The sequence below is a fragment of the Cynara cardunculus genome, unplaced genomic scaffold (genome assembly GCF_001531365.2).
Source record: "Cynara cardunculus var. scolymus isolate 2C unplaced genomic scaffold, CcrdV1 Un_Scaffold_1703, whole genome shotgun sequence".
In the NCBI taxonomy this organism is placed as follows: domain Eukaryota; kingdom Viridiplantae; phylum Streptophyta; class Magnoliopsida; order Asterales; family Asteraceae; genus Cynara; species Cynara cardunculus.
Genome location: NW_020200847.1, coordinates 94,591 through 107,367, shown reverse-complemented (window position 1 = coordinate 107,367; position 12,777 = coordinate 94,591). Strand labels below are relative to the sequence as shown.

The 12,777-nt window shown below is 38.0% G+C and overlaps 1 protein-coding gene across 1 annotated transcript; it reads right to left on the bottom strand.

Annotated features, from left to right (window-relative positions):
• Nucleotides 1-10,922: 10,922 nt before the first annotated feature.
• LOC112502647 lies at nucleotides 10,923-11,540 on the bottom strand. The gene has a single exon (XM_025106618.1). It carries the CDS (start codon nucleotides 11,538-11,540, stop codon nucleotides 10,923-10,925), a length of 618 nt encoding a protein of 205 aa, XP_024962386.1.
• Between the last annotated feature and the right edge of the window lie 1,237 nt (nucleotides 11,541-12,777).

Genomic DNA, 12,777 nt, shown 5'->3' with positions numbered 1-12,777 from the left:
AGTCTGATATGCCGTCGCATGAGCCAACATCGTTTTCAAAATCCGAGTCAAAACTAGATCGAGCATCATTAGAAGGAGGCAATAAAATTAATCGGTTGTGGTCTTCGATARCCTTTACACAACACATTTTATCACCTACAATCATTTTCACCTCCGAATTTACACTTGCCAWAYTAGTAGCTATCAATACACCAAAAGAACATACCATGTCGTTATCGAAAGAAGGCTTGTCAGCTTCAAGAATCTCCCCAAACATCTCTGCAATTTTTTTAAAGTTACCGTCACACCAGGCTTCAACAGGCACACCTTGAATGTCGATCCAAGTCAACCTCTCCGGACAGAGAAAATTTTTATTCCACATTTGAATATTTTGGAACCAGTGCTTTAGCAAATCTTTGTTTTCAGCTAAACACTTTTCGGCCACCTCTTTTGAGCTCCACTCACAAAGAACAAACAAACCTCCCACATATTGCAATTTGCAAGCACCCAATCCATCTTCTTTGAGAATTTCCTTTAAATTCCTAAGCAATTCAATGCTTTTGACCCTTCCCATCCAACTCTTACGCAGCCTTTCAACGTAATCCATGTTGATTTCTCCTTTGATGACCTTATTTTCGCCTTTATGCAAATTTTCGCCAAGAACAGCCTGCTTGAACGATCTACCATCCACACAACCTAGCTTGATGTTTTCAGCATGACGATTAGWCGGGATCCATGCCTTRTTYCTATTAACCAAATTATTCTGCTGGGGCTTCGACTCCTTTGTAATAATTCTCTTTTTTCCATTGACGTACTTTTCCAGATTGATAATAAGTTTCTTTGTGCCTATAATAATGTTTTTGAGCCTTCTTTCTAAAGCAATCTCATCATCAGCATGAAAGAATTTAACGAAACCAAACCTGGTTCCCTTACTTGTGCATTTTCTAGCTAAATAAAGGGATGAAATTCGACCATACTTTTTGAACATGTTTTCCAAAGCAATTTCATCCCAATTATCTGGGAATCTAGTGAAAAAGAAATTGGACACTTTACCTCTGAGTTTCCCTTTTCTTTCCACTTTTTGCCAACCATCATTATTACCCACTGCTTCCTTCTCCATTGTAGCTGAAGGTTTTGYTGTTTTCATCTGTGAAGACTCAGCATCTTTGAGAGTTTTGAACGAGACATTGGGCCTTTTCTTGATATCGGTTGCTTCCTCGACAGACCTGGTCTCGATAATTGCATCATCATGATTAATGTTCTGAACAGGAAACGATTTCTTATACACAGTTTGCTTATCCTTTTTCCGCCGCCTCAGCTCCGCCTCTCTCACCTTTAGCTCCGGTWACACAGCCTCAATCGGTTCCTCCAGACGCCTCACCTCCGACCTCTGAGCTACCTTAACTTGTTTCTCCACTTTCTCCTCGCCTTTCTTTGTCGTGGGTTCTGTGTCTTTGATGGGTTCAGATCTGACTTTGCTGCTTTCGTCGCCACCAAGGAAGGAAGAAAAAGCCGTCGCTAGAGCAGCAGCAAAGTTTGGATTTGTGAGAGCAGTAACTATGTCGGCWACAGCAGCTGGCGATGGCCTTTGGTACATTTCCGTTGAAGATCCTGCTATTGAGTTTCCAGCTATTGAGTTTCCGGCCATTTGGTTGTCGCTGGGTCACAGGTCTTGGTCGTCGCTGGTCGTCACTTTCTTAATGCTAACAGATCTACCCTTCTCAATCGAAAGCTGCGCTGCAACACCGATGGCCACCGCAATCAACCCGTCGTGCAGGTTAACCGCCGGTCTTGGTCGACGCTGGTCGTCGCCGGTCTTGGTCGTCGCTGGTCGTCGCTGAATATACTTTTTATGTCCTTGTCAATGTTGACCAACAAAGTCTCTTCCGACCTTGTTCTTTAATTACATGATCTTGGTCTTGGACCATCTTTTGCAAACCCCCAACTTTTTCATCGTTCTCTCATTTTTTATCATCCAACTGCCTTTGTAGAGTGGAATCTTTGGACGACCCTTTGCATCTGGGAATGTTCCAGTAGCATGTTTGAGTCACCCCCTTGTAGACCCCTCTTACACGCCTATAATGCTCTTTGCCAAATGCAAGTGTAAGAGCATCTACACCGTGATCAAGCTTTAGGGATCCATCATGATTATCCTTTTCATAAGTGACCTGTCCGCAACATATATCAATGATATGTCGGTAGAAAGAGGAATGCATTCCAATAAAGTATGGATTCTTACAATTTCATTTGCCTTGTCTTTGAGATCATCATTTTAACAATCTTCGTCTTTGGTTTGACGTGCCTTGCACCATATTGAAGAACGCAATGGAACTTCATCATAAAAAATTTCTTTATTTTTTACCTATTAGTTATCAAATACACATCATTTGTGTTAAAACTTCAGTCTCGGATATTGAATTATAAGCAAAAGGTAAAGGGTAATGAAATCAACAATATAAAAAGAGCATCACCAATTTCTCTCTGAGTCCCACGTATCCAGATCGTTCCAACCGATGTGGGTACTTATGTTTTGTACGTGATGTTTTGGCTAACTCAGATACACCCTTAGAACGAGGAAAAGATCAAATAATTATTGCAATATAAGAAATAAATAGAAAATGATAATAAATATAAAACTACTTGCACATTGTGTAACCTTGAATTCATCTGAAAGTGTGTTCAACAAATTTGTTCCAATCAGTTTGATCCACGAACCCATATTGTTTTGGTTTAACTTTCAGTTTTGAAGGTTTACTGATGTTGGAGTATAAATTTGTTGTATAGTTTTGATCAAAAATTGCGCAAGGCATAAGCAAAATGATGCATCATGTGTTTTTTCAACCCCATGTCGATTTCATAAAATTGTTACCATAAACATCAAATCATATGTTAGTTACAAATAATTAATAGACAAATAAACGATGAAGATAGTATTTACATTGAATAAATAAATAAGAAGAAAATATTGTTACTTTCAACCACATTAGATCCTTCGTGTCCTTGGAAACATTCTTCCATCGCAATTCCGTAAGTCCAACCTCTTTCTAGGCCAAGTCACCCAACTAGCTAGAGATTTCTGCTCTATAATTCCCCTTAAATTTAACCATCTTATCAACTTCTATCACATGTTTCACCCCTTTAGAGTCTTCAAAATCTTTATGTAGTTTGATACATTCTGTCAAACCTCTAACCCATTTACTTTTACTTGATATATCTCCTGACCTGTCGTGTTGTGGAATTTCCATTCTTTGTTGTTGTTCATTCCCCATGATGTGAGTGTCTTCAACACAATATACCATAAACACAAAGTGGAAAATGTTATATTTGCAAAAAACAAAGAAGTTATATACACCATAAAACCAATTTGAGTATCACAAAATGTAACACCCCATTAATGGGACTTAGGGGCCGTTTACCAAAAGCTTATTCGAATAAACGATTACCAAGTCACATTACCATACCGAATCAATATAGCATAATGTTAATGTTTGTTGATTTTTGTTGTTGTCCATTTTGATCAAGAGTAATCTAGATGTGATTAGAGACTTGTTATTAATATGGTGATGAAGCTTAAACTATTCAGATTGTTCAAGTTGTTGTTGAGAAATGTTTGTAAGAATAGGATAATTGAAACGTTGTCCACACTATTATGCTTACGCTGTCAAGTTCAGAGTTATGGCAGAATGTTGATTATATGTTAAAAAAAGAAGCAACATAAGGTTCTAGAATATGGTTATTCTGTTAATGTAGTATGTGTGCACAAATTCGATCCAGAGTTGTTAATGCGGAAACAGAAGTTCAAAACAAATTTTTTGTTTCAGATTTGTTGTACATTCTAGATTTCGACAACAATTTTGTATTTACATATTTCAATCAAAGATGATTTCTCAATCATGTTAATCCAGAAATCTAGAGACATTGATCCAGATTTAATTTTGAGTGCAAACAGATTTTGGTTTCACTCGACAGCACTCAAGATTTTAATTATTGACAGTAGTCCTATGTTGCCAAACTTCGGTTAATTTGTTGTTGTATTCGAATTCCATAATTATGGTTCGTGTGGATACATATTTGAATCTGTTTGCTGTCATGTTTAGTGATGTTCCAAAGTTATGTTAGTCCAGACTTGATTTCAGAATCTGTCCAGAGTTAGTTAGAAGAGTTCAGATTTCAAGTAAAGCTTATCTAGATTTCAACCTTGTGCATTCAGAGTTATGGATTAGTGTTTTCAGAGTTAGACCTAAGGCTCTTCAGAATTTTGATCATGATTCAAGACTTATACCTAGTTACGATCAAGCTGTCAAGAATTCTGGTGGAAGGTATTCAGAGTTATACTTAGTTGCTGTCTTGGTATTTTGCTCATATCTTTCTTCTCGAAGATCCAAAATTCATGATTCCAGTTGCGTTGAAAAGCCAAAACAGAGAGATACATCTTTTAAGTTTTGAGTTAGCTCAAATCCAATGTTCTGATATGCATAAGTCTATGATTCAGTGGACAGATGCTAGTAGAAAGCTGTATGTTTCTTGCTAATATTCCTAAATTTCAGAATAGTGTTCTCTCATTTGATTTTTATGGATCCAAGTTGGGATATTGAAGTGTTATGAGTCACTTCCTCCTCTAATCTTAATAGAACATGTTCTTGAGCTTAAAGATCACTCAACTCAAGGTTCAAAGACAATATTTATGAGCACTCCACACCCCATTGCAGGTTCTAACCAGATATAACCTTTTGAAACATAATTATGAATGCCAAAAGGTGCTCAAGTATCAGATAACCCAGTTGAACCTATGAAGAAAAATAAAGAAAACTAAGAAAAAGAAAATGGAAAAGTTGTTGGTCAGGACTCATGATGCTGTGGGGAAAGGAACCATGAACCAAAATGCCAATGAGGCAGGAGGTACAGTCCAGCTGGGGTTTTTTTATGAATTCTTTTGATTCTAAAGCTATTGTACAAGCTTTTAAGTATGTAAGATGATTATAAAAGCTTGAAGAAGTACCATAAACATCAAGAGTAAGCAAAAAAACCCAACAAATTGAAGCATATAACTTGGAAAGAAGAAAATGGAGGGGAGTTGAACACTGTTGTGGTTAATGTTGGGTCTGGGGTGGCAGCTGGGGATCTTTTATTAGTTAAGGAGGTGTATATGTGTTTGATTTGGTTCTACTTTGATACCAATAGATGCAACCATTCCAAGTTATGGGTTTGACTTATCACTACTACAAGAGGAAGGAGCTTTAGAGAAGAAATCTTCAGAGAAACTTTTAGAAGTGTATCTAAAGCTACACTATAGAGAAGGATTTAAATCACAAAAATGAGAAATGTAACTAAAGGTTGGACGACATTTTAAGAAGGATTTATAGGCTAATTATACGCTGTAAGAAATGTCGTTAAAAGTTTTAGAGAAGTTTTTTATAAAAAAATGTCTCCAAAGAGTTGCATCAATTTTTAGGAACACTTTTTTAAGCTTCTCTAAAGAATAAGAAAAAGTTGAAAATTTTAAAATTAAATAAAGGTATTTAGTTACCCTTTAAAAATGTATCTAAAAGATTTATATTGAAAATAAATCAAAATTAAATAAATAATATATGATCTATATAGATTTATATTAAATAAAAAATCAAAATTAATCACCTGCGTTTTCTTCTCGTTGCTTAATCACCAGAAGCCCCAAATCGGTCACTCAATCACCAAAAGCCCAAATAATGTTTAATCACCTGCGTTTTCTTCAATTGTGATCGTCACCATCCCTCGTCTATCATCGAATCTTATTGATCTTCTCTTCTTTTCTCTGCATCGATTGCTCGAACAACAGGTACACAATTTCGTTGATTTCTATTTAGCGATTCTTCAAAAAATATCGATTGCTCGAACAGGTACTTGAAATCCCTATTTTTTTTCAACAGATTCATCATTAACAAAATGCCAATTTGTTTAGTTCAATCATATTATAAACCTGATTTTTTCAATATATTCATTATTTTCTGTACATATTTCACATAAGAAATATCACTTACGCCTGTTAGAATGTCAATAGAAGTCACTACGTTGAATTCTCCTTCCCTGTAAGCTAATTCTAAAAAATGATACGAATAAACAAGATAAATTTACTAAAATCAATAATATTTACAAAGATGGAAACGAAAAGAACAGACAAGCAACTGTGTATTGATAGCCTTTGGATTTCCATTCTTCCGTCCTTTCCTTGATCTCTGTTTGATTTCTTGAGTAGGTATGTACTGTTGCACCAAATCCTGCTAATTCTTCCACTATTGCATAACTACAATATCAAAAATAAACAAACTTGCTGTTTTATTCTTCCTGAGCTCCCTGCATCCATGTAATGGAGAAATATAGAACAAATACACATGATTCCAAGTAAGAAGTTGTTGTGATCAAGAATATGTGATATTACCTACTGAAAGGGTGCATAATCATTCATAGAACCACCACCCACCTTGCAATTGTCCATAGCCAAAGCCTTGTAATGCAGAAATCCAAAAGAAAAAAAGATCAAAAGACATTCATATGGTCAACACATGAAACCTGAATAGTACAATGAAACCATAATCCTCTCATGTGAATCCTATTAATGATAACAAGAACATGCTAATACCAAGGAAATTGTGCCCTATGCAATCAATCAAGCAAAAGCCATATGGAAATTACAATGGGAAAAAAAATGAAAGCACACAAATACAAACATAATCGTAATCGTGAAATCTGTCATTAAGATCGATTGAAACTTAGAATTCACAAGTATATTGAAACTAAAAATTGAATAGCAGAGAGAAAGCAAATTAAGATGAATCACCTAAGTTGAAAATGGAAGAGTTGTAGAGAAATCGAGGATATATTTGACCTATCTTGTTGTCATGTCAAAGATCAAGGGCCAAACATTTTTCACATCTCTGCGGTTTCGTACCAAGAAACTTTAGACGGTGATAGGCATTAGGCGAACGAGAGGATATATGTTGTCTGAATCCTCAAATCAGAATGATTTCCTTCCTTCCATTGTTGTGAAGTTGCCTCCTTCATGTTGTAACTGTATAGTTGCTTCATCTAGTTTGTCACTTGAACACTAAGAGGACAAAGTACATTACACTTGGATCCTAGTTCATGAGCAGACAACGTGCTGCTTTTTTCCATGATGTATATGTTGAAAAATATATTCCAATAAGAAAGATGAAAACAAAATAAAGATATAATCTTTATAAAACGTTAATTATTTAACGTACAAAAATAAACCTTTTAGAATTTAGAACCACCAACCCCTCAACAGTGAGTCAAAACCACCCAGATTGAATCTATCCTTCGCGATAGATTGAATGAAAGAAAGGAGTAGAAGCAAAGTTGTTCACTTAGTGAACAAAAAGTTAAATACAATGCGAATATATAAACCCAACCTGATTAATTTGGTATCGATTTGGATTATAATATGCACGGTAAAACCTATCCTTTAAAGTTTTATACGACCACTATATTCACGCTGTAAGTCTGCTAGTCGCAAAGCCCCAGGATTTGATGCATCATTCGATTCGTTTATGAACAACGATAAAAAAACAAATATAGAGCACGGTTTACGTAGAAAACAGTAGAGAGAAAGTACAACTCGGGAGCAGAACTCGATGCAGAGGAAATCATAAATTTTCAGTGTGTATTTCGAACTGGCTTCAACCCAGTTTATATACTAGTTGAGGCCGATTTTTCTTCCATGAAATCCTCATAAATCGAAGATAATGGTGGAGAAAAATTCTCCACTAACCATTATCTCAAATACTAAGTCAAATATGGCTAATTTCAAATTAAACAAAAGTGATAATTATCCTTCTCGTCATGAAATTTTATCAAAAAGATACACGGAGCTCGAGGGGAGGCTTCTTCTGCTCCGATGCGGCGTGCGAAGTGCAAAGTGCGCCACCTTCTCGAATCCCGCGCCCTCGGCCTCGGCCACAGCCACACGCACGCGTGTTTGGGGCCTTCCACTCAAGACCCCCACCATGAGTCCACCAACTTGTTCAAAGCCCATTTCTAGAGAAAGCCTTATAAGCTTCTCTAGAAATTAATTTTCTACCAATGTGGGATGGAAGGTAAACTTCCAACCTACAAAGCCCATTCCTTCCTACCGATTCACTCGTTCCGACCTCCTCACTACCATCTTCACTCATATTGAGGCGATACGTACCCAACTGGTAGTATTCCTTTCTAACGAACGTCTTCCTCTTCTAAATCACGACCTTCCTAGCCTCTATATTTATATCAAACCCGTTTTCATCGATTTTGGTTGCGGAGAAGAGCCTCTTGTTAATGGAAGACACGTGAAGAAAATTTCAGAGAGGGACGGTCTTGCCGAAAGTGAACTTCAGTAGCACGGTACCCATTCCAGCGACATTCGCACGGCCGTTGTTAGCAACTATCACTTGCTTCCTACCACGAACCGGTTCATATTCAACAAACTTGGACCTGGAGTCACAAACATGAATAGTGGATCCATAGTCCAAGTACCAGCCACCTCTTCTAGCCACAATTCTCATAGAGGCCTCTGAGATCATGTCAATCTCTTCCATGTGGAGATTCGCCATAAGGTGTTGAATCCCCTCAACAGAATTAGCAGCAGGGGGTCCAAACTTTTTGTCTTTACATTTACGAGCATAGTGTCCCGTCTCTTTGCAGACGTGACATCTTCCGACCCTCTTAAACTTCTGTCGCGGGTTCGATTGACTGCCAGATCTCTTGAAACTCTTCTTTTGTGGACCCAAGTTCTACTTTCTGTTTGGCCCTCTGGCCCTTCCCTTACCATTACCTCCAGCCTGCACGCTGTTGGCATTCATCACAGACTTGCCTCTCCTTTCCCGATTACGTGCCTCTTCCTCAATACGAAGATGTTTTAGTAAATCATCCAAAGAATAATCTTTGGTTTTATGCATCATTCTTTTAGAAAAATCTTTCCAACAAGATAAAGGCAATCTGTTAATCACTGTCCCTACTTGGAAAATTTCAAGAATAACAATAGAAAGCATTTTCAGATTGTTTACTAAAACTTGGAGCTCATGCACTTGCTTCAGAACCGGTATTTCATCAACCATTTGGAATCTCAAATACTGAGACATAAGATATTTGTTGGTGCCATCTTCTTGTGGCTTGTATTTGAATTCTAATGCTTTCCACAACTCTCTAGGGCACGTAATCGGGGAACATAGATTATACAGACGATCTGACAAAGCATTCTTAATGTGTCCACAAGCAAGAGTTTCCTCTTCCTTGCGGATCATTTTTAGCTTTTCCAGATCAACAATTCTTTGAAGATCAGGCTGTTTCCCTGGTTCAGGGACCGGATCTTCGGGAATAGGTGGGAGGCTTGGGTCCAGGACATAGTAGAGTTTTACCACCATTAACATAATTATTCAACAGCGAGTCAAAACCACCCAGATTGAATATATCCTTCGCGATAGATTCAATGAAAGAAAATTGTAGAAGCAGAGTTTTTCACTTGGTGAAGAGAAAATTAAATACAATGCGAATATATAAAACCAACCTGATTAATTTGCTGTCGATTTGGATTGTAATTTGCATGGTAAAATGTGTCTTTTAAGGTTTTATACGACCACTGTATTCACGCTGTGAGTCTGCTAGTCGCAAAGCCCCATGATTTGATGCAGTATTCGTTTAGCTTATGAACAGCGATCAAAAACGAATATAGAGCACGGTTTACGTAGAGAACAGTAGAGAGAAAGTAGAACTCGGGAGCAGAACTCGATGGAGAGGAAATAAGAATTTTTAGTGTGTATTTCGAACTGGCTTCAACCCAGTTTATATACTGGTTGAGGCCAATTTTTCTTCCATGAAATCCTCAAAAATCGAGGATAATGGTGGAGAAAAATTCTCCACTAACCATTATATCAAATACTAGGTCAAATCCGTTTAATTTCAAATTAAAAAAAAACTGATAATTATCCTTCTCTTCACGAAATTTTATCAAAAAGATACTCGGAGCTCGAGGCGAGGCTTCTTCGGCTCCGCTGCGGCATGCAGAGTGCAAAGTGTGCTTCCTCGTGCCACCTTTGCGAATCCCGCGCCCTAGGCCTTGGCCACGGCCACGCGCATGCGTGTGTGTTGGGCCTTCCACTCAAGAACCCCACCATGAGTCCACCAACTTGTTCAAAGTGCATTTCTAGAGAAAGCCTTATAAGCTTCTCTAGAAATTAATTTTCTACCAATATGGGATAGAAGGTAAACTTACAAAACCCATTACTTCCTACCGATTCACTCGTTCCGACCTCCTTACTGGCATCTTCACTCAGATTGAGGCAATACATACCCAACTCGTAGTATCCCTTTCCAATAAACGTCTTCCTCTTGTAAATCATGACCTTCCTAGCCTCTATATTTATTCCAAACCCGTTTTCATCGAGTTTGCTTGCAGAGAAGAGGCTCTTGTTAATGGAAGGCACGTGAAGAACATTTCGGAGAGTGACGGTCTTGCCGAAAGTGAAGTTCAGTAGCAGGGTACCCATCCCAACGACATCCGCACGACCATTGTTAGCAACTATCACTTGTTTCCCATCTCGAACCGGTCCATATTAAACAAACTTGGACCTGGAGTCACAAACATGAAAAGTGGCTCCAGAGTTCTAGTAATAGCCACCTCTTCCAGCCATAATTTTCAAAGAGGCCTATGAGATCATGTCAATCTCTTCCATGTGGAGATTCTCCACAAGGTGTTGAATCCCCTCAACAGAATTAGCAGCATGGGGTCCGGACTTTTGGTCCTTACATTCATGAGCATAGTGTCCCGTCTATCTGCAGACGTGACATCTTTCGACGCTCTTAAACTTATGTCCCGGGTTCAATTGACTGCCAGATCTCTTGAAACTCTTCTTTTGTGGACCTAAATTCCACTTCCTGTTTGGCCCTCCGGCCCTTCCCTTATCCTTGCCTCCAGCCTACACGCTGTTGGCCTTAATCACAGACTTGCCTCTGCTTTCCCGATTACGTGCCTTTTTCTCAATGCGAAGATGTTTTAGTAACTCATCCAAAGAATAATCTTCGGTTTTATACATCATTCTTTTAGAAAAATGTTTCCAAAATGGTAGCAGTTTGTCAATCACTGCCCCTACTTGGAAAATTTCAGGAATAGCGATAGAAAGCATTTTTAGTTTGTTTACAAAAACTTGGAGCTCATGCACTTGCTCCAGAATTTGTTTTTCATCAACCATTTGGAATCTCAAATACTGAGACACAAGATATTTGTTGGTGCCATCTTCTTGTGACTTGTAATTGAATTTTAATGCTTTCCACAACTCTCTAGGGCACGTAATCGGGAAATAAAGATCATACAGACAATCTGACAGAGCATTCTTAATGTGTCCACAAACAAGAGTTTCCTCTTTTTTGCAGATCAGTCTTAGCTTTTCCAGATCAGCAATTTTATCAAGATCTGGTTGTTTCCCTAGTTCAGGTACCGGATCTTCGGGAATAAGTGGGAGGCTTGGGTCCAGGACATAGTAGAGTTTTACCACCATTAACATAAATTTTACTTTATCTGCCCAACGAGTGTCCATTTGAGTTATAAAACCTTAATGATTGTTGAAAAATATATTCCAATAAGAAAGATGAAAACAAAATAAAGATATAATCTTTATAAAACGTTAATTATTTAACGTACAAAGATAAACCTTTTAGAATTTAGAACCACCAACCCCTCAATAGCGAGTCAAAACCACCCAGATTGAATCTATCATTCGCGATAGATTCAATGAAAGAAAGGAGAAAAAGCAGAGTTGTTCACTTAGTGAACAGAAAATTAAATACAATGCGAATATATAAAACCAACCTGATTAATTTGCTATCGATTTGGATTGTAATCTGCATGGTAAAACCTGTCCTTTAAGGTTTTATACGACCACTCTATTCACGTTTTGAGTCTGTTAGTCGCAAAGCCCCAGATTTGATGCAGTATTTGATTCGTTTATGAGCAGCGATAAAAAATGAATATAGAGCAAGTTTTACGTAGAAAATAGTAGAGAGAAAGTAGAACTCGGGAGCAGAACTCGATGTAGAGGAAATCAGAATTTTTTCAGTGTGTATTTCGAACCAGCTTCAACCTAGTTTATATTTTGGTTGAGGCCGATTTTTCTTCCATGAAATCATCATAAATCGAAGATAATTGTGGATAAAAGTTCTCCTCTAACCATTATCTCAAATACTAAGTCAAATTCGGTTAATTTCAAATTAAAAAAAAAACTAACAATTATCCTTCTCTTCACGAAATTTTATCAAAAAGATACTCGGAGCTTGAGGCGAGGCTTCTTCTGCTCCGATGCGGCGTGCAAAGTGCAAAGCGCGCCTCCTCGCGCCACCTTCACGAATCTCGCACCCAGGCCCTCGGCCTCGGCCACGGCCACGCGCRYGCGTGTGTGTTGGGCCTTCCACTCAAGACCCCCACCATGAGTCCACCAACTTGTTCAAAGCCCATTTCTAGAGAAAGCCTTATAAGCTTCTCTAGAAATTAATTTTCTACCAATGTGGGATGGAAGGTAAACTTCCAACTTACAAAGACCATTACTTCGAACCGGTTAAGTCGTTACGACTTCCTCACTACCATCTTCACTCAGATTAAGGCGATATATACCCAACTGGTAGTATCCCTTTTCAATGAATGTCTTCCTCTTGTAAATCATGACCTTCCTAGCCTCAATGTTTATTCCAAACCCGTTTTCAACGATTTTGCTTGTAGAGACGAGGCTCTTGTTAATGGAAGGCACGTGAAGAACATTTCGGAAAGTGACGGTCTTGCCG

What these genes read in the sequence shown, in the direction of transcription:
- LOC112502647 (XM_025106618.1), bottom strand. Translation starts at nt 11,540, where the DNA reads ATGGACACTCGTTGGGCAGATAAAGTAAAATTTATGTTAATGGTGGTA.